Below are 19,426 nucleotides of genomic sequence, written 5' to 3'. Positions count from 1 at the left end.
AAATTATGTACACTCCCTTTTCACAAAATAGAACTATGATAATAATGGCAGTAGCATAAACATACGGATTATAAAGAACATATCTCATTGGTTACGATGAATGGAATAGAGTGCTGAGGTAAAATGAATATTAAAATATTTGTTCTTATATAATGAGTACAATGCGTTTAGGATTTAGCCTGAATTCAACATGCACATTTAGGCCCCTTCAACGTTTGCCTCTTCATTCAATTTCGCGATCTCCTCTTTGGCTTTCTCAATATTTTTTTGAGTCTGTTCATCTCGCTTTTCTTCTAAGGCTCTCAATGTGCTCTTCAAAGTTTCTATAGTTTTGACCACATCCTCCAGTTTAACTGGTAGGGGAATTGCAAGATTTGACAAAGAAACAATCACATCTGGCTCCACGGTGAAGTTTTTAGATCTAGTATTCTTCTTCTTCGATTTTTTTGTTGCAGATCCCTCATAGAATGATTGCTGCTCTTTTTTCAAAACCACAACATCCTCCGGCATTTCAACTTTTCTGATGTTCGTCTTCGCATCAAAGGACAGATTTGTCACGTTGGCAAGGATGCTCTTTTGTGGCTTTTTGTACGAAGGATCAAAATAAGACAATAACCCATGAATTTCATTGATTTCACTGGCAAATGCAGGAACTGAAGCCTCCTCCAACTTTTTCTTTGCTTCCTCCTTACGTTTGATTTGCCTCTCCTCTTCTTGTTTCGCTTTCCATTCAGCATCTCTCTTCTTTTTCTCTTCGGACAATTGCTCTTTAAATTTAGCAAACTCGACATCAAAATCGGACTTCAATTTGCGTATCTGGTCATACTTAGAGTCCTTCAACTTTCTCAACTCAGAACGCTTGTCCATCAATTGCGATCTTTGATCGTAAATGGACTTGCTTGAAGTATTGATCTCGTCTAATTCCTTTTGGATAGTCTCGAAGCGAGATTGAATTTCCCTATTTCCAATTTTGCCGACTTGCTCCTTGAGTTCGGTTATCTTTTTCTTGTCGTTGTCAATTGAGCTTTGTTGTGCGTCCACCTCAGCAAAATCCTTCCGCAACTTACGTAAGGAGGTCATTTCCTTAACGTATCTTCTTTCCTCGGCGAGCTTCAAATCTCCAGATCCAATTAAATCCTCTAATGATTTCACTCTAGCATCAATTTCCGCCACCGATCGGAAGCTTGTCTTGCCTGTCAACCTTTGAATTTCAGCTATTTTTCTCTTCATTTGTTCCTCCACGTTTTTGATTTGTGACTGAATAGCAGACCTCTCAGTTTTGAAGGCGCTCTGCTTGGCGATGATTTCCTTCATCTCACCCTGTAATGCCTTTCTCTTCTCGACGGTCGCAGAGTCAAGTTTCAAGCGGTCAAGCAGGGCATTGATTTCTGCTGCAGTTGAGTCTAAGTTCTTGATATCAGATTTTAAGTTCTCTATCTCCTTCTTCACCGGGGCATCATCAGGACGCTTTATGAATTTCTTTCCGCGTGTGACATTCGACATCTTGAAGTAGCTCAATATTGAAGAAATAATTTTTCAATCTGGACAACGCAAATAAAAAGACCATAGTGCAGGAAAATAATTGCTTCCCTTTTGATTGAAAGATTGCACAGAGTGCACCATCTCAATATTTTCGCGCTCCTAAACTACTAAGCTTTGAACTCCTAGTAGAAGAGAATTATAGAAGTGCAATGATTATCATGATACTTTTTTTTTTGACGAATACATTACCTCAATCTAAGTTGTAGGTGATTGTGTAAACTATTTACAGTGATAGCGAAGGTATTTTACATCTTCTGTCAAAATTAATCGTTTTGCAGTGAGATTTGTTTTGCAATTTCTCTCCAAGAATCATGAAATCTTGGAGAATGTCACCCAAATCGAAAGAAGAGGAAATGCAAAGCTGGAATAATTCATCAGCTGCAAGTAACTTGAGGTCTTTTGATTTTTTTTTCTACTGTGTTTTTTCTTTGAAATGGTTTATTCTTTGAAGGAAAATCTTTCCTGTATTTAAGTTTTTTTTTACTCTAATGCGTACTTAGATTGTTTCGTGTTCTTGTTTTCCTCAAATTTTGAGTCTAGCTTATCTTGAGCAGTATTAAATAATGCCATACCAAGAGCTTGTTAAATCCTTTGATAAGAAAAAAATACTCGAGACATGGCCAGAGGTAACTCCATTGAGTTGTATATCGGGTGTGCCGACGTCCTCCGAGAGTCTGGGGGACTCTGACAAGGATGTATTCGAAGGACACGATGAAGAACAAATCAAGCTTATGGATGAGCTCTGCATTGTACTTGATTACGAGGACAAACCAGTGGGGGCGGGCACAAAGAAATTATGCCATATCATGAAGAACATTGAGAACGGCTTATTGCACAGAGCCTTCTCTGTATTTCTTTTCAATAAGAACGATGAACTCCTTTTGCAGCAAAGAGCGGATGAGAAGATCACATTTCCAAATATGTGGACTAACACCTGCTGCTCACACCCTCTTTGTGTACCCTCAGAACTAGGTATTAACCTGACGGATCGTGAAATTGATTTGAACGATTTGAAAGCTGGCATCGCTGGAGCCAAGATTGCTGCGCAAAGAAAACTATTTCATGAACTCGGAATCTCAGCAGAGGAATGCCCCATAGCTGATTTCCAATTTTTGACCAGAATACACTATAAGTCAGCAAGTGGTGCATGCTCAAAATGGGGAGAACATGAAATCGACTACATCCTTATTTTGAGAGCTCAAAAGGAGATCACGTTGGATCCTAATGTCAATGAAGTGAAGGACCACCGATTTGTTACTGTCTCCTCTTTGAAGGAAATGCTCAATGACGACAACCTAGTGTTCACACCTTGGTTCAAGCTAATTTGCGAAACGTTCTTGTTTAAATGGTGGAAGAACCTATCCGATCTTTCTCAATTTGAGGACTCAGAAATTCACCGCCTTCTCTAATTATCCGGATTGCGAGTATTGCGCTCTGTAGAAGTCAGCGTGTTCGGAGCAGTCAACAGAGAAGTCAAGCCTGCATATCCGCATTTAGATCTATCGTTCGTATATATAATGAGATTATGTGAACATTTAAGGTCTCAATGAAAATTTTAAATACGCTTGCAAGACGCCTTTACGTAAGTTCTCTGCTGCTTAACAAAACAAAAAGACGCAAAACTCATTTTTCTGATGCTTTAAATAAGGGTCCCTCGTTCGATGATTTCGTTAGTGGCAAAGCATCACAGATGCTTGTGGATCCCTTGGAGGCCGCAAGATTAGATCCCGAGCAGAAATTACCGAAGTGGCTCAAAGTCCCAATACCTAAAGGAAAATCTTTTCAATCTGTGAAGAGGGATGTGAGAGAACTCAAGCTAGCCACCGTCTGCGAAGAGGCAAAATGCCCAAATATTGGAGAATGTTGGGGCGGTAAGAAGTCCGAAGCGACTGCTACTATCATGTTATTGGGAGATACTTGCACGAGAGGCTGTCGCTTTTGCTCGGTCAAAACGAACAGAAACCCATCTAAACCAGATCCTCATGAACCTGAGAACACTGCCGAGGCAATAAGTCGCTGGGGATTAGGTTACGTCGTTCTTACAACGGTGGACCGAGATGATCTCGTCGACGGAGGCGCCAATCATCTTGCCGAAACTGTGAAGAGAATAAAAACCAAGGCACCCCAAATTCTAGTTGAAGTTTTGGGGGGCGATTTCAGAGGTGATTTGAACAGTTGCGACATTCTTGCACAGTCGGGGTTGGATGTTTATGCTCACAATTTAGAAACGGTGGAAGCTTTGACTCCTCATGTTAGAGATCGAAGAGCAACCTACAGGCAGTCCCTTTCAATCCTCGAAAGAGCTAAATCCACTAATCCATCACTAGTAACAAAAACCTCATTGATGCTAGGATTCGGCGAGTCTGACGAAATGGTGATGCAAACTTTACGCGATTTGCGTGCCATTGATTGTGATGTTGTCACGTTTGGGCAGTATATGCGCCCTACAAGAAGACATATGAAAGTTGTGGAGTACGTTCGACCAGAGAAATTTGAGTATTGGAAAGAGAAAGCATTAGAGCTTGGGTTCCTTTACGTGGCAAGCGGACCACTAGTAAGATCATCTTACAAAGCAGGCGAGGCTTACATTGAGAATGTGCTTCGTAATCGTAAACACAACGTTGGTGACAGTCCACGAACTGGCATTTAAGAAAGAAAGTTAAAATGAGAAAAAGGAAAAAAGAATGTGGAAAAAGGAGGAAAATATTATTCTGATTGCTTCTTGGACATGCCGACCATATGGCCTGCCAAGTAATGTCTTTCTTTACACGGCTTTTATAGACAAATACCAACCTTTGCAAACAATTTTAGGTTTGTTCGCCTTAAGAAGTAGCCTAGTGTCGAATACTACAAGACAGGACACTCTTGAAGTTGTTGTAGTCGTGAAATAAAAAAAAAGAAAAAAAAAGAGAAACGAAAGATAATAACACACCTTTTGTTCTGCTCGATCCAGAATGAGTTTCTCAAAGTAGTAGGATCATTTTACCGCGATGTATACAAGAGCTTGAGTCGCACACAGGTGTTGATTTGCTTCGTACTCAAGGAATAAAGTATCCCCAAATGCCACCTAACGATCGTGAGGATGAAATTGAGGACTCATTAATAACTCAATTTGAGACTACCCTTAGTATTCGGCCATCGAACGAAGTGAATGAAGCTGAGGATATCACGATAGACCAGAGTACAGTTTATGGCAAACTCGACTCCGATGAACAAAAATCCGATCAACAGATTTCGAGAAGCAAATCCATTGAGGAAGCCGAAATTATAGATATTGTCCAAAAGCATGAGAACGATGTTCAAAGCAACAAAGCTGTGTTGCGAGAGTCCAAGGAAACGGAAACAGTAGAGGGTTTGATGAGAAGGGAACTCTTAAAAAGCTACCCGGGCATGGCAGCTATGCTTGAGCCATCACCACTCATTGACCTAAAATTGAGCAAATTTGAGAGAACTTTTGCAGAATTTATGAATGCCAATCCTCAAATTAATCAACAGAGCCCAAGATTTCTGAACGAGGCCGATAAAACTTTGATTCTTCTTTCACCATATTCTACGGAACATGCATTTGGTCGTTCTTGGGTTCTGAGGTCATACCTTGCGACAATTTTTGAGAGACCACAACGATTACTTGCATCTTGCATTGGTGTTACTGCAGCACTTTCCATGTATCCTTTTTTTTATTCCATAAGAAATTCTGAAAGAAAAGGCTCTATTTTCGCAAAGCATGTAAGAGTTGTCCATGGCAAACTGTGGCCGAAGACTTTGTTCGATATGTGTTTAAAATCTCATGAAAAGCTTATAAGAAAAGAAATCGAGGTTCCCCCTGAGTGGAATCCGGGTGACATTTATTTAACCCCTAAAAGTATCACCGCCTTAGAGGGTGTTATCGGAACAATAGAAACAGCAATTGACTCAATTTTTGGTAATGGTATTGATACAGAGAGACATAATTTAGCATTTGCGGTCCTTCGCCCACCTGGCCATCATTCTCATGCGTGCCTCCCCAGTGGTTTCTGTGTACTTAACAACGCTCAAATTGGCGCTGAGTATGCCTTTCAGAGGTATAGTGTAACTCATGTTGCTATACTTGATATAGATCTTCACCACGGCGACGGCACCCAGGATATATGCTGGGAGCGAGGTGGATTTCAAGGGGACTTTGGTAAAAATGAAAAGGACGAGGAACTCAATCCAACAAGAGACGAAAACGGGAAATGCAAGCCATCGCTTCCTAAAGTCGGTTACTTCTCTTTGCATGACATTAAATCTTACCCAACTGAGCTTGGCTTTGCATCCAAAGAAAATATCAAAAATGCCTCAATGTGCGTAATGGATCACGACATCAATATTTGGAATGTTCATCTACAAGAGTGGCTGTCTGAAGAAGAATTTTACAAGCATTATCAAACGAAGTATGTGGCAATTTTAAATCGAGCGAATCAGTTTCTCAACCAAGCCAGAAGGCAGTACGAGCAGGATTCTGCAAATTATATCTCAGAGGTCGCCAAATACAACAAGTATATGAAAAAGCCAAGTCAATTCAAAACTCCTGTGTCAAAACCAACACCATTGACGCCCTTCAAACCTCTTATAATTATATCTGCTGGGCTCGACGCCTCAGAATATGAGGATCCTCAAATGCAGAGACATGGTATAAATGTACCGACATCCTTTTATGCTAGATTCACTAAGGATGTTGTCAAATTGGCTAAAATTCATACAGAAGGCAAGGTAGTATCATTTTTGGAAGGAGGGTATTCTGATGCTGCATTGATCTCTGGGGTGTTTTCTCACCTTATTGGCTTGACTAATAACCCAGAACAGGTCGGTGATGACCCTGTACTTTGGAATGCAACTTGGGGAAATGATCATGTGGTGAAGGAACTCACAAAAGGTTGCAAACGTGGTTGGATTCCGTACAAAAACCCAAGAACGGAAGTCACTATCTGGGCAAATGAGGTAATTAAGTTGGGCAGGCTGCTTATGCCGAATTCAATCTTACCAGCTAACTACATGTACAATCAAGCCACGGACAACTCAGATGATGGCTTGCCTGTAGAGTATTATAGCAGAATGCTTCGTGACATCTATGATGAAAAACCCTCAGTTGATATTTGTTACAACAAGGATGTGAAAGGCGGGCGTATTTTGCGAAACAACAGACATCAAGCCAAGCGATGATTACCGTATTCACTCGATAGATTAATGTATATGTCCGTTTGACAACCAAAACATGGGTTTCCGGGTAGACTTCATAAACACGAAACATGCGCGACTCGTCTCTTGAATTGTCACTCTTACGCATGAAGAACGACGTTTTTTGATGCCACAAAATAGCCCTTCAAGAAAAGAAAGGATCAACATGCCACCATATGACTGCGCTATACCTCCTTCGCATCCTGATTTTAGCAGAGAAAATGTGAGCGATAGCGAATTCATTGCGCTTTTGTTATGCCAGATCAAAGAACTCGAAGCTGAGAATTTCAAGAAGGACAAGAGAATATCTGAGCTTCTTCACTGCCTAGGTGAGGGTTCCCCTGAGGATGCATCAGTGGCGTATGCTCCCCAGGATGACATACCTCAGAGGTCAGCACGTAGGAGGCAGCAATTCGAGGAAAACGAGAGGGCACGCTCCAGCAAGGAGCTAAGTAAAAACGAAATTCCAGAAAGTGAACCTAATCCGGATACATACGCTAAGAGCGTTCCTTTATCTCATAATTTCAAGAGCGGGCTATCTTTGGCAGCCAAGAGAAGTACCTCTCCAGTCTTCGATCCCGAAAGGGAGGGAACCGTGGTCCAAACCAACACCTCGGTAGCCATGCAAGCAAATCTGCTTGAGAGTTCAGAGAAAGCTAAAACTGATCAGGGGTCCTCCAAACGCACCAATAATTCTCAAAGAGTCTTTTCAACAACATCGGAGAATGCAAACGATCTGTTAATCGATGACTCGGAGGCCAATAGGAGCGTACTGCGAACTAGTAAGAATGCTTACAATCCTAGAATACGGCTTCCGCATACAATGACTAATCAAGAAAGAACAACAAAAGTAGTCTCATCAAGCGAGAGCGTATCTACGCCGAATGCGACGGAAGAAAAGAGATCTCTCCTTGGCGGCCATTCAGGTGACATTTTCCGTGCCTCGAAGAAAGAAGCCAACGAGCCAAGTGTTCTGCCTCAAATGGACATAGATGACGTGAATGATTCTTTGGCGGAGTTTAAACTGAATGCGTTAATGGGCTTTCCGGAATCACCCTCGTCGAAACCAACTAAAACTACTCAAGGCTCCAGCTTTCAGATTTTAGGCTCACCAATTCCGGAAGACGATGTTACTCTCTTGGTTAAACCAGAAGACTTCCCGACAATAAAAATTGAAGTAGTGAGTACCTTAAATAATTTTTCAAAGAAGGGTGATGACTTCAATTGCACACTAGCGGTTGTCGACAGGGAGTCAGATAAAGCCATGTGGAGAGTAGGAAAATCATTCGGGCAGATTTCCTCATTTGACAACGAAATAAGACCAGTGCTCGGCCATTTCGGCTTGCCTTCTTTACCAGACAAGAGTCTTTTCTCGTCCACTATCCCAGCAAAAGTCGACGCCAGGAAGTTATCCGTTCAGCACTATTTTGACGCCTTGTTTCTTCTTCCACATATTCCACATATGCTTCTCTACAAAATCTGTCGATTTATCTCTCTTGATTTGATAAACCCACTTGATGATTTCAGAAGTGGGGCAAAACTTGAAGGATTCTTGATAAGAAGATATAAAGGCCTTGGAACAACATGGAAGGTTCGATGGTGTCAAGTCGATGGGCCCTCACTAGAAATGTACGAGTTTCCTGGCGGATCTATGCTAGAGCAAATTCGTCTCCAAGGATCACAAATTGGGCGTCAATCTACTGACAATATTGCTGAAGAAAAAGGCTATAGACATGCTTTTCTTATTCTCGAAAGTCCGAGAAATAAAATGTCCAGCTCTGCTCAGAAGCATTTTTTTTGTGCTGAATCCGATAAGGAGCGTGATGAATGGGTAAATGCTATGGTGGAGTACACGGATAATGATCCAAATACGAGTCAGAAAAGATACAACGAGCTCACGGAACACAGGCATGCTGCTAAAAATGAGTCAGCCTTGGCACCAAAGGATGAAGACTTGCCGAAGGATAGCAAGGAGATGAAGAAGTTGCGGAAAAGAAGTCTCTTCCCTTTCCGGTATCGAGCCCAACAAACAGATACTGATGTTGAGCTTGCGGGATCATTCGATGAGGAATTAGCTTCTGAAAGCTATCTTGATACACACTTGGCGTCAATGAATCTCAATTCGGGCCAGATGAAACCTGTTTTTGGAATTGATGTGTTCGAGGCAGTATCACTCTCATCGAAGACTCTTAAGGGACGGACAATACCCAGCGTTTGCTATCGCTGCCTTGATTTTTTATTCAAGACTGGTGCGATATACGAAGAAGGCATCTTTCGATTAAGCGGATCCGCATCTACCATCCGGTCTCTCAAAGATCAGTTCAACAGAGAGCACGACATCATCTTGTTTGATCACCCGCTTAAGCCAGACATCCATACCGTGGCAGGACTATTCAAAACTTTTTTGAGAGAGCTACCTTATAGCATATTTGGGGACCTCGCCTACAACGAATTGCAACGAATGGTCTCCTACTTTGAGGAGCATAAACCAAAATCTGAGCTTGTTTTGAAAATTCGAGATTTTGTCAATGACGTGAACAAGGTGAAGAGGGTTCACTTTGACTTTTGCTGCACAGTTTTCGGACTACTACATGATGTGGTATCACAATCATCAACTAATTTGATGAGTCTCAAGAATGTTTGCATTGTATTTGTCCCAACCCTTCGAATATCCTTAAACATTTTGAGCCTTTGCATCACCGACTTTGAATGCATATTCTTGAGAGGAGCCCCCATTGATGATGAAGCAAGAGAAATTTTAGATCTACAAATTCCGACCTTTTAGCGAAATATATAATATGATTTCGAAGATAATCACTCATTCCATTTCACACCATGAGCATTCACTAGCTAAGAGAATCACATGTAATTCACCACTCACTTTCACCAGTAGCCCTTTGAAAGATAAAATCTCTACCCTCAATATTTGCGATACCCTCCTTCAAATTACATTTCCATTTATTCTTTACCCTTTGCACTTTGTCGTACAAGCATAGCATTATTTGACCTTCTTGTTCATTGTCATCCTCATCAGATCTTTCGGAATCGAGCTCGTCGTCTAAATCTGAATTGATATCGTCAGAGTCATTAAATATACCCTCATCGGCATCGGCAGTATCATCGTTTAGCTCCCCATTCGGACCATCCACTTGTCCATTGAGCTTACCTTTGAATGATTGCAACGCATTATGATTTACATGCATGGTAAACTCGATGGGACCGTCAGCCTGATTTACTTTGGGTAGAATAAGGCCATTTTCTTCGGTGTATTCTTGCTTGACTGTAGGTAGTTCTATTCCCATTGTGTAGTTCGAGCTAGTAGGATGCGAAAGCTCGTTGTTCGTATTGCTTTGAGAAGGGTCAAAATGTGGCATATGTGGCATTTCGATATCTTGAGCTACAGAGAGGGGCTCCTCCTTCACTTGGTTTGATATAAGAGAGGATTGTATGCCATCATCAAGTTCGCTGAATTCATTCCAGGAGAAATTTCCAACTCGGGTTTGACTTAGCTTCTCCCGCCAAAGCTTTTTTAAATCCTGAAGTGTGCTTTCATCAATACCAGAATCTTCGAAGTCTTGTCGAGAATCCGCAATTACTTCTTCAATAACAGCTTCATAAAGCTTGATTGCCTCGAAGTTAGACATCGGTTCTTAGGTTGATTATTAATCGCCAGTGAATATGGATGAAGATTAGTTTTAGTTTAGTTTCGCGTTGAAATCCTGCATATAAAAACACAAGGCCATGCTTGAGTCGAGTCTCCCTTGAAAGAAAATATTGACTTCAAAATGAACCAAGTCAATAGTGTATGCCCCGTCTTAAAATAGCCACGATTTAATTGTTGTCAATGCATTTGATGGATGTTTCACATTCTAAAGAAATTGGACAAATGAACAACATTTTATGTCTTACACTATTTGAGCAGTGTATGTGGTCTCAACAGCTTTTCTCCTTGAATGCTTTCCAACCCCAAGGCCCTTCATTACTATAAACGTTATACAAATGATGATTTGATGAAACTGGGTTGCATACCCGAAGTGTATCAGTCAACATCGTCCTGAATTATGGTGAAAGCTCGACTGAGGTTTCATTTCATTATGCCATTCACGTGTGCTTGATATTGGGTTAGTCATAATAACAATTAGGATTATGGACTACACAGTGTCGTACTCAAATACCCTAAAAAAAAATAAAAATAAAAAATTTTCAATTGACGAAAAATTTAGTAAACTATAACATAAAAGAAGGATCACAAGATCTCCCCTTTGATCAACAAGACAGGTGTCTCAATACCGTCACAGGATCTCAGAAGAAGTGATATAAAGACGATCTCTTCACTCTTTGAGGTACTTGGTAAGTTCCATTTGATGCACCCAGAGGCAAACTGCTGTTCTCTGTTGTGGTGAATGTTTGCGTCGATGTTACATCGACAAAAGAAGTAACGGTGATAGTGCTTCCGCTCAAAGTGAACTCTGCTTCGACAGGGTATGACGAGACAAACGTAGAAGTACTTGTTACGACAGAACTTTCATCAGTCGAGTGATTTGGCTTCTCAGTCACTGTGACCGTCACTGTACTGGGGACACAGACATCCGAAGCATCCGACTTCTCGGCTTCAGTGATTGTCACGAAGCTAGTAATTGTGGAAGTGGTGGTTGGAGTGGACGTTATGGTGCTCGTTCTGGTGGACACTGGAGTAGTCAAAGACGTACCTTGGTCAACCAACGTAGTGTATTCAACAATAGTGGATGTTACCGTCAACTCCCCTTGGGCAGATTGAGATGCCAAGGCTTCCTTGGCGATAGACGCAGTGGCCGGAACAGTAAGAGTGGTAGATGGCAAGGTGATGGTGACATACTTGTCAACCGTTATCGTAGTATCAACATCTGACAGAACAGAAGCAATCTGCACATCAGTGTTGTTATCATAACGCTTGAAAGGCACAGCTGAAGCTAAAGCAGCGATTGACACGAGCTTGACAATAGGAAAGATCATGTTCACAAGTAAAGCAAAGGAATGGACGCGACTAGGTTTCGCAAGGTAGGATAGTTGTAATTTTTCCTCAACATTTGATTACGAAGGTCCAGATATATATAAGTCGCGGAATAGCGTGTTTTAGTTGACGATGCAAGCCACTCCTTGCCAATGTTTACATAAACACGGATCACCAAATCTCAGGATAAACAATAATACTGCATATGCCCAAATCGCAGTGACCAAATGATATATATTTCAATAGTCAGGCTTTTCAAGAACGAGATGGAATAACTGTTCGAAACATTGTTGCAATACATTACATTTCGTCGTCTGAAAACGGGTCCTTCGGGTTCTGCCAAATCATTACAACATGCGACATTTCGTGATGAAACGACAGGTTCTGCACATAGGTTGATAAGTAGAAAAATTGCGAAGAAACTCCTGCGCAACGAAACATTTTGAACCCCGACCAATACGTGTCCCTTCACAACTTCGAGAGTATGATCGAGCTCGGACAACAGCAGCTTTTGAGCTCCATAAAAAAGGTGCAAATCACACATCAGGAGTTTCTTGACAGAAGTGTTCCGTATGTAACGGAGCGCTGGATTTGTTTCAGCATACTCTTGCTAGCTTTCGTCCTTAGAATAGTATTTAGTCATGGTTGGTATATCATCTGCTACGCATTGGGAATATATCTTTTGAATTTGTTTCTTGCATTCCTCACTCCAAAATTTGACCCTTCCTTAGAGCAAGAACTGAGGTCATCTAATTTGGAAGAGGGAGGGGACGAAGTCGAGGACGAGTTTCGACCTTTCATAAGGCGACTACCGGAATTCAAGTTCTGGGTCAATGCTTCCAGAGCGACTGTTGCATCTTTGGGAGCTTCTTTATTCCCGATTTTCGATATACCCGTCTTTTGGCCCATTCTTGTTATGTATTTTATCATTCTATTTTGCTTGACTATGAGGAAGCAGATACAGCATATGATAAAGTATAGATACTTACCATTCGACATAGGAAAGGCAAGATATGGACGTCAAGTAAGATAAATGGGAGAAGAACCTTTCAACTAAAGGATACTTAATACCAAGTGCACGTAATATTGTCAGCATAAGTTGCATCGTGAAGAATTGTAGAGATCAATTTGCGATGTAAAATCCACTACTTGGACATATATTTTGGACGTTTTAGCCATACATACCAATACTTACATTGCCAAAGAGATCGTAGAACGATACCTTCATCTCATAACATTCACGTCATACGTGGCATTTAGCATCATTATCCAGTGGATACTTCCTGTAATAAATTTTCATCTAAGATTGTGTCAAGACTTCTATATACTTCAGCCGCCAGGAATTGCATAAATACTTGATACAAAGTTTGGGAGCTGTTAAACCGATTTTTCCAAGGAAAATACAAGGAACAACAGAACTAATACCATACGTTCAGATACAAACGAAACAAAACCAGAAAATGTTTCCATACAAGATAATTCTCACTCTGCGAACCATTTGACGAATAGTTCAAAAAAATATAAAAATGAGAATATTTCTGAATAAAAATAATAAATCACATAGATAAAAAAAAATGAATAAACATTTTTGGATTGCATGACGAGGCCTGCCAAACTAAGACGGGGAAGATCTCTAATATAAGCCTTGTCCTCAAACATCTCCCGGAACTGAACTCACAGAAGCTATAAAGCGGCTGAATCACGGAGAATAATCTTTAATGAGTTGTTCTCTTTTCACCCTACGCACTTCATTCATCGAATACCATTTTCTAAACTACGAAATTTTCACCATATAGTACAAAGAGCCTACCACCATGCCTTAAGGTGATACCAGTGAAGTCCCTGGACAACCTGAGCAGTGGCTGATCAAAATAATTCTAATGTTGTGTACTTCTCAGAACTTGAAGTAGAAATAATTTCATTAGTTTAATTTGTAGGTATCTGTTGATTTTCATGATAAAGCTTTGCTTCCAATGTTGTGGAAGTCGACTGATGAAGATATCCCATGGAGTAGATTGATTGAATAATACAAGTGCATTGAGAAGATTGCATGGATATTACAAGTGTGTACCTGAGAAGGAACACATTTACTTTTTGACGTGAAAGCATCATCTTTCTGGATCATGCGTGGAGAGCTCGACCGATATCAGAAAAGTTGTGAGCACTGTCACGATTCTTACCTACACTAAGGACAGCATCATTGTATGAAAGTGAAATAGCAGACTAATTGAATAATATTGAAATGACCAAGTGGTTAGGTTAAGATATATTGTACTACGCTATCATTAGTCATAAATGGTCGCTTTGATTCCTGAGGCATTTAGGTATACGATCACCTTTATCAACGGCATTGGTTGCGATTTATCTCAAAAGCTATTCCCTTATCTAATAACTCTATATAGAAGTTTTCAGTACTCGATCCTCTATGATAGTGCGGCACTTTTGTATGTTCATGTTACATTGATTAATTGGAACGCACCGATGGCCATGCGAAAATGTACTTGACAATTGAAGCGATCGAAATTGTAAAGTTGAACTTGAAGCCGTTGAAGAGTTCAATTTGTTGTCTGGTTTAATTGCCTAAATTGCTCACTCCTCAATTGTCTGGTGAATTGTCAAGACATGCATGCAAAGCTATGGTAACGAAAAAAAAAAAACAGTGACTGCAGTAAGCATTTTGCCGAATTCGAGATTATGTCTCTTGTGATGTTTGCATTAAGTTGAAGAGTCACAATGTCTGCAGCCATATATACACTAGCTTGACATAAGATCTCAATTAACCCCGTGCATCATTATTAGTTTCCAGCTTGACATAAGCGAACAAGACAAGAAACAATTACCGTCAAGTATATTATGCACCCAGGCTGCCGGCTTGCGAAGTCAACAAATTTCCCTCTCCTCTTTTTTACAGGAGAGAAGAATCACGGTTGCCAGTCGTTCGATTGTTTTACATGGTAGAATAAGGAATTTTTTTGAATGCCGCAGAATTGTGGTAGGTAATGTTCACTGTGAATTTACTGGTTATGTGGTAGTATTATTATTCGATATCCTTTTTAGAAATCTTTTCGCTTCCTTTGTAAAACCTTTTCCCTTTGTCCTAACTTACAGGTTGCGATTCAGCTTAATTCATTGAGAGATTTCGATGTGTATTGTAAAGCCTGGTACAAAATATTACAAAAAGTTAGGCGTCAGAATCATCATCGTCCCTGTAACCAAATTTTCTGATTTCTGCAAGTCTTTTACGTGCAGCTTGTAGCGAGTTCTCAAGCTTGAGAATCTCCACCTGTTGTTCCATTTCAAGAGTCTTTCCTTCGTATGGAGTTAACTTGCTGAGATCTACGTCAGATGATGTACCAGCCGAATTTTTGGTTAAAAGGTCTTGGACTTTGCTTACTAAGGATTTGCAAGCGGAATTGACCTTTGTTGAAGTTGATTCTAACTTGTCTTGAGTTTCAGACATGTTATCTGCCTTCACACGCGACGCTGCAACAAGTTGTGCAGTTGAAGCAGCAACCTCGTTGCATGCAACAATTAATTGCTCGTGTGAATTTTGATTCTGTAGAACACCATCAGCAGTTTCGATCAAGACGTTAGTTGCACCAGCTACAGCTTTGGCGGCACTGACAAGACCTTCCGTCCATCGATTATTCTTTTTGTAGAATTCGCGTACAGTCTGGCTGCCTTTATTTTTTGCGACTATCTCATGCTGAGATTCAATCGATGCTTTAATTAAAGCTGTTACAGCCTCTGTGACAAGCATAGCAGCAGATACAATGGCCAGATGAATTTTCATGTCGTGGTTTTCACGCTGATGCAGCTGAAGGGTTGTGAGATGTTGCATGGCAGCATCGATTTGCTTTGCTGCCAAGTTCATCTCTTCGTCAACCACGTCTTCGAGATTTTTTCTCTTCGAAGATATAGTATATCTTGGCTGAATGCCTTCAATAATTGCCGACAATTCCTTCAAAGAATGCTGGAATCGGACATTCAAATCAATAACTAGGTCAATTTTTTCTTCATCACTTTCGAGTGTCTCGAGCGCATCTGATGTGAGGCTTTGAAAATAATCCTCTGCTTTTGTCAAAATATCATCCAAAACCTTTAAGGTCAGCAGCTCGTCTGCAGGTGAGATTACTTTAGAAAGACCCTTTACATTAAGCATCACATCATTTAACGAGGTGACCAATTCAGAGCTAGTGAGAATCACACCAGTAAGTGACAGAGTGCCTTCATCATCATCATCTAATTTGAGCCCCTCGGCAAGCATGTCGTTGAATATTTGCGCAAAGTCCGTCGCAGTGTCAGAACAGAGATCTAAGATGGACAAAAGAAAGCTGGGAGTCGAATTTAAATTCCCGGTCTGCATCGGCGAGCCAAGATCATACTTTGTATCTTGGACTCTGCGAACACTGTTAGCTAATATAATGTTCAAGAGATTAAAAAGCTTGCTTGGGGCCATCTCCTGTTGACTGCTTAAGGACAACTCTTTCAACGCACTATCCAAAGACTCTTGCACGATTTCAAGATCGATGTCTTTCTTTTTAAGCTTCTCTTGAAGTTCGTGTATATTGCCCATTTGAGCTAACTTTGCATCCTTTTCTTTAAGAAGTTCGGTCAAGGCACTAAGGTCAGCTTCGTATTGTTCCTTCAATGTCTTTATTTTTTTGGAAGACTCCTCATCTGAATTGCTGATCTTGGAGGAAAATTCGCGATGTTGGATGCTTAGCTTCTCAATCTCTTGATCTTTTGTGATTCTCATGCGGTCAAGATCCATTCTTGCGCGATCTCTCTCTCTGATGAGGTCCGCAAGCTCCAAATTTTTTTGTTTCAACTCCTTCTCAAACTTCTCTTTCTTGGTGATCGACTCTTGAGCGCTGCTGATCTTTTGTTGAATTTTCTTAAATTTGGCCAAAAGGTTTAAATGTTCGGACCGCAACTGTGAGTAAAGCTTTGCTAAAGCTTCATATTTCTTAGCCCAATTTGTGATTTGCTCCTCGATATTGCGAATCTGTTCATCCTTAGATGCTAATTGTTCGGAGGCAGTTTGATTGATACTCTGTAATTCAGTCTCTAGAGACTTTACACGAGCGTCATATTGTTGAAGCAAAGCTTGATCGTTATCAAATTGGTTTTTGAAGACTATTAAGTCGTTCTCTAGCTCGGTTACTCTAGAGTTTTGAGCATTTGTTTGTTGAAGTCTCAACATTTGTTGTTCGTGAAGGTTGCTACGTTCTTGCTCAAGCTTCTGTTGTTCAAACTCTTGTTGCCTTCTAATCTGATCTTGTAATTGTTGTTGCCGTTGGAATTCGAGATCCTGTTGATGCTGCTGCAATTGCTGTTGTTCAAGTTTTTGTTGTTCAATCAATCTAGCTTGATTCAAATCATCCGTAGATTGCGGAAGCAGCGGCGGCTTAAAATTTGAAGTTTGCTGAGCTGACAAAGCATTTAATGAATCATGCAGTGGCTCTGAGACTTCATGAAAGTGAGAATCATCCTGTTGTTTCAAATTTGGAGGCGTATGGGGTACTCTAGGAATGGTTATCAAACTGGTCAAAAATTTGATAGCTTGGCAGTCAGCATAGAATTCTCTGAGGTAGAAATGCTGCGAATTGAATCTTTCAAATAGTGCCGACAAAGCTTCATCATTTCCCAATTGCTGATACATCGCTCTAAGCATTGACGTCAAGAATTTATAAATGCCGTAGGATTCGGAAATGAGTGGTACAAGTGCTGATATCTTGCAAAGATTGTTTGGAGTCTGATGAACAGTGGAAAAGATGAGTTTTTGAAGATCATTTATCAAATCCTGAAGATCCATCAATTGCAATATGGACTCGTAACCTTCATTAGGATCGTTTACGGTTCTCAATGAAATATATTCTTCATACTCAAAAATTCCATTGAACCCTTGATTATTTCTGTGAAAATCAAGTTTTCTCAACAAAAATCGATCATAATGGTTAATGAGTCTCCCGTAGCTGGATGAGCTTGAGAACACTGTTGACAACGAGTACAAGAAATCTTTGTTCCTGTATGCGTCCTTAAGAGTGTTAGGATGGCCCTCTTGTAAAACTTTATGAATCATTATGAGTGCTTTGAATAGTTGAACCTCACTGCTTTGTAAAGGCTGGATTTTAACAGCGTTCCAAAATGCCCTTGAATTTTTATGATCCCACGTGTACACTATGCATGCACGAACATGCTTTCTCTTTGGAGGAACTTCATCTGAATTGCACGCCTTTTTTACACTAATTTGTAGATCAACTTCTGCCCTACTCATGACGATGTGCTTCTGAAGTTCTATGGATTGCGTGGCAGATTTGAGAATACGCAAATCCTGTATATACACAGTGCTACATATCGAGCTTGCCGAATGTTCATCACGACCTTAAAGATCGTCAAAGAATCTGGCAAAAGACTCTGAAGAAGACTAAACATCAATGGGTATATCTTTGTCTTCCACGGCTAATTCGGCTGTGGAATCGTCAACATCTTAGAAATACAAGCATCTCTTCGAGTGGTGCCCACACGATTGGTACATGAACTGCTCTAACTCTACATCACTGCTCAGGCTCAAGCTGAAGTCTGATTTTCACCGACTGCAACATGATTAGATTCTTTGGTACCATTATTGCTTATCCTAGTTGTATCTTCGAATGAATGAAGGTGCGCGGAACATGTAGTTGTAAGAGAAGAGGGTGAGGCACATCTCAAGTACGGAGTTCATCACTGCTTAGTATTCCCGAGATGTCGAGTAGTACCAGCAAAGTGACCTATCCGTATGTTGTTCTCTGAACTATAATGAAAGCAAATTGCACATTCAATTCATATTTACCTTTCTTCTTACTAACAAAAAGCTTCTGGTATGGAGGTGCTGCGAGCATGGCGGCGTGCTTGGTTACTCATCCATTAGATTTAGCCAAGGTAAGACTACAAACTGCACCTGAACGTGGTCAATCATTGTTCTCCATGGCAATATCCATCGTGAAGTATGAGGGGGTCTTCAAACTATACTCGGGGTTGACCGCTTCACTACTTAGGCAAGCTACTTACTCGACTGCTAGGTTTGGTGTTTACGAATTTTTGAAGGAGCAGTACCAACGAAAGTACAATGTCATGCCATCTACAGCTGTCTTGTTACCAATGTCGATGATTTCTGGCGCATTAGGTGGACTTGTTGGAAATCCATCTGACGTGGTGAATATTAGAATGCAAAATGATTCAGCTTTGCCCCAGGAACTTAGAAGAAATTACAAGAATGCCTTTGAGGGGCTCTTCAGGATTGTCAAAAGTGAGGGAATTTGGACACTTTTTAGAGGATTAACTCCCAATCTTATAAGAGGTGTTTTGATGACAGCATCTCAAGTGGTGACTTATGACATCTCAAAAAACTTTCTTGTAGATTGTCTTTCAATGGACTCACTGAAAAAGTCCACACATTTTAGTGCTTCATTGATGGCGGGATTAGTAGCGACTACCGTATGTTCACCGGCAGATGTTGTGAAGACTCGTATAATGAACGCCCAAGGAACAAGTTCGGGCGCCTTGAGCATTTTAACCACGGCTGTCAAAGCAGAGGGTCCAGCGTTCATGTTCAGAGGCTGGCTTCCATCTTTCATTCGTCTCGGTCCTCATACTATCGCAACGTTCCTTGTGCTTGAGCAACTAAGAAAGTATAGGATAGGCATGGGTGCTTAA

General features: G+C 40.7%; 9 protein-coding genes across 9 annotated transcripts; 5 read left to right on the top strand and 4 right to left on the bottom strand. All coding sequences in view use genetic code 12, as the record gives it.

Annotated features, from left to right (window-relative positions):
- Nucleotides 1-198: 198 nt before the first annotated feature.
- BFR1 (Bfr1p) lies at nt 199-1,503 on the bottom strand (the record flags this gene model as incomplete). The annotated part of the gene is made up of 1 exon (XM_029033236.2): nt 199-1,503. One exon carries the CDS (start codon nt 1,501-1,503, stop codon nt 199-201), a length of 1,305 nt encoding a protein of 434 aa, XP_028891828.2.
- Nucleotides 1,504-2,105: 602 nt separating this feature from the next.
- Nucleotides 2,106-2,951, top strand: IDI1 (isopentenyl-diphosphate delta-isomerase IDI1; the record flags this gene model as incomplete). Its single annotated transcript, XM_029033235.1, has 1 exon — nt 2,106-2,951. The coding sequence occupies one exon, from the start codon at nt 2,106-2,108 to the stop codon at nt 2,949-2,951; it is 846 nt and encodes a 281-aa protein (XP_028891827.1).
- A 137-nt stretch (nt 2,952-3,088) lies between these two features.
- LAB5 (putative lipoate synthase) lies at nt 3,089-4,192 on the top strand (the record flags this gene model as incomplete). The annotated part of the gene is made up of 1 exon (XM_029033234.2): nt 3,089-4,192. One exon carries the CDS (start codon nt 3,089-3,091, stop codon nt 4,190-4,192), a length of 1,104 nt encoding a protein of 367 aa, XP_028891826.1.
- Nucleotides 4,193-4,602: 410 nt separating this feature from the next.
- HOS3 (histone deacetylase) lies at nt 4,603-6,723 on the top strand (the record flags this gene model as incomplete). The annotated part of the gene is made up of 1 exon (XM_029033233.1): nt 4,603-6,723. The coding sequence occupies one exon, from the start codon at nt 4,603-4,605 to the stop codon at nt 6,721-6,723; it is 2,121 nt and encodes a 706-aa protein (XP_028891825.1).
- Nucleotides 6,724-6,904: 181 nt separating this feature from the next.
- On the top strand, nt 6,905-9,523 carry BEM3 (GTPase-activating protein BEM3; the record flags this gene model as incomplete). Its single annotated transcript, XM_029033232.2, has 1 exon — nt 6,905-9,523. The coding sequence occupies one exon, from the start codon at nt 6,905-6,907 to the stop codon at nt 9,521-9,523; it is 2,619 nt and encodes an 872-aa protein (XP_028891824.2).
- An 85-nt stretch (nt 9,524-9,608) lies between these two features.
- Nucleotides 9,609-10,382, bottom strand: CJI96_0001217 (transcription initiation factor IIA large subunit; the record flags this gene model as incomplete). The annotated part of the gene is made up of 1 exon (XM_029033231.2): nt 9,609-10,382. The coding sequence occupies one exon, from the start codon at nt 10,380-10,382 to the stop codon at nt 9,609-9,611; it is 774 nt and encodes a 257-aa protein (XP_028891823.1).
- Nucleotides 10,383-11,040: 658 nt separating this feature from the next.
- Nucleotides 11,041-11,730, bottom strand: PGA54 (Pga54p; the record flags this gene model as incomplete). The annotated part of the gene is made up of 1 exon (XM_029033230.1): nt 11,041-11,730. The coding sequence occupies one exon, from the start codon at nt 11,728-11,730 to the stop codon at nt 11,041-11,043; it is 690 nt and encodes a 229-aa protein (XP_028891822.1).
- Nucleotides 11,731-14,909: 3,179 nt separating this feature from the next.
- Nucleotides 14,910-18,008, bottom strand: SLA2 (Sla2p; the record flags this gene model as incomplete). Its single annotated transcript, XM_029033229.2, has 1 exon — nt 14,910-18,008. The coding sequence occupies one exon, from the start codon at nt 18,006-18,008 to the stop codon at nt 14,910-14,912; it is 3,099 nt and encodes a 1,032-aa protein (XP_028891821.2).
- A 467-nt stretch (nt 18,009-18,475) lies between these two features.
- Nucleotides 18,476-19,426, top strand: CJI96_0001214 (uncharacterized protein; the record flags this gene model as incomplete). Its single annotated transcript, XM_029033228.2, has 2 exons — nt 18,476-18,507; nt 18,586-19,426. 2 exons carry the CDS (start codon nt 18,476-18,478, stop codon nt 19,424-19,426), a joined length of 873 nt encoding a protein of 290 aa, XP_028891820.1.

This window comes from Candidozyma auris, chromosome 1, assembly GCF_003013715.1.
Source record: "Candidozyma auris chromosome 1, complete sequence".
Taxonomy (NCBI): domain Eukaryota; kingdom Fungi; phylum Ascomycota; class Pichiomycetes; order Serinales; family Metschnikowiaceae; genus Candidozyma; species Candidozyma auris.
Note: the sequence above shows the minus strand (reverse complement) of the source record. Positions and strands in the feature narration are given on the sequence as shown.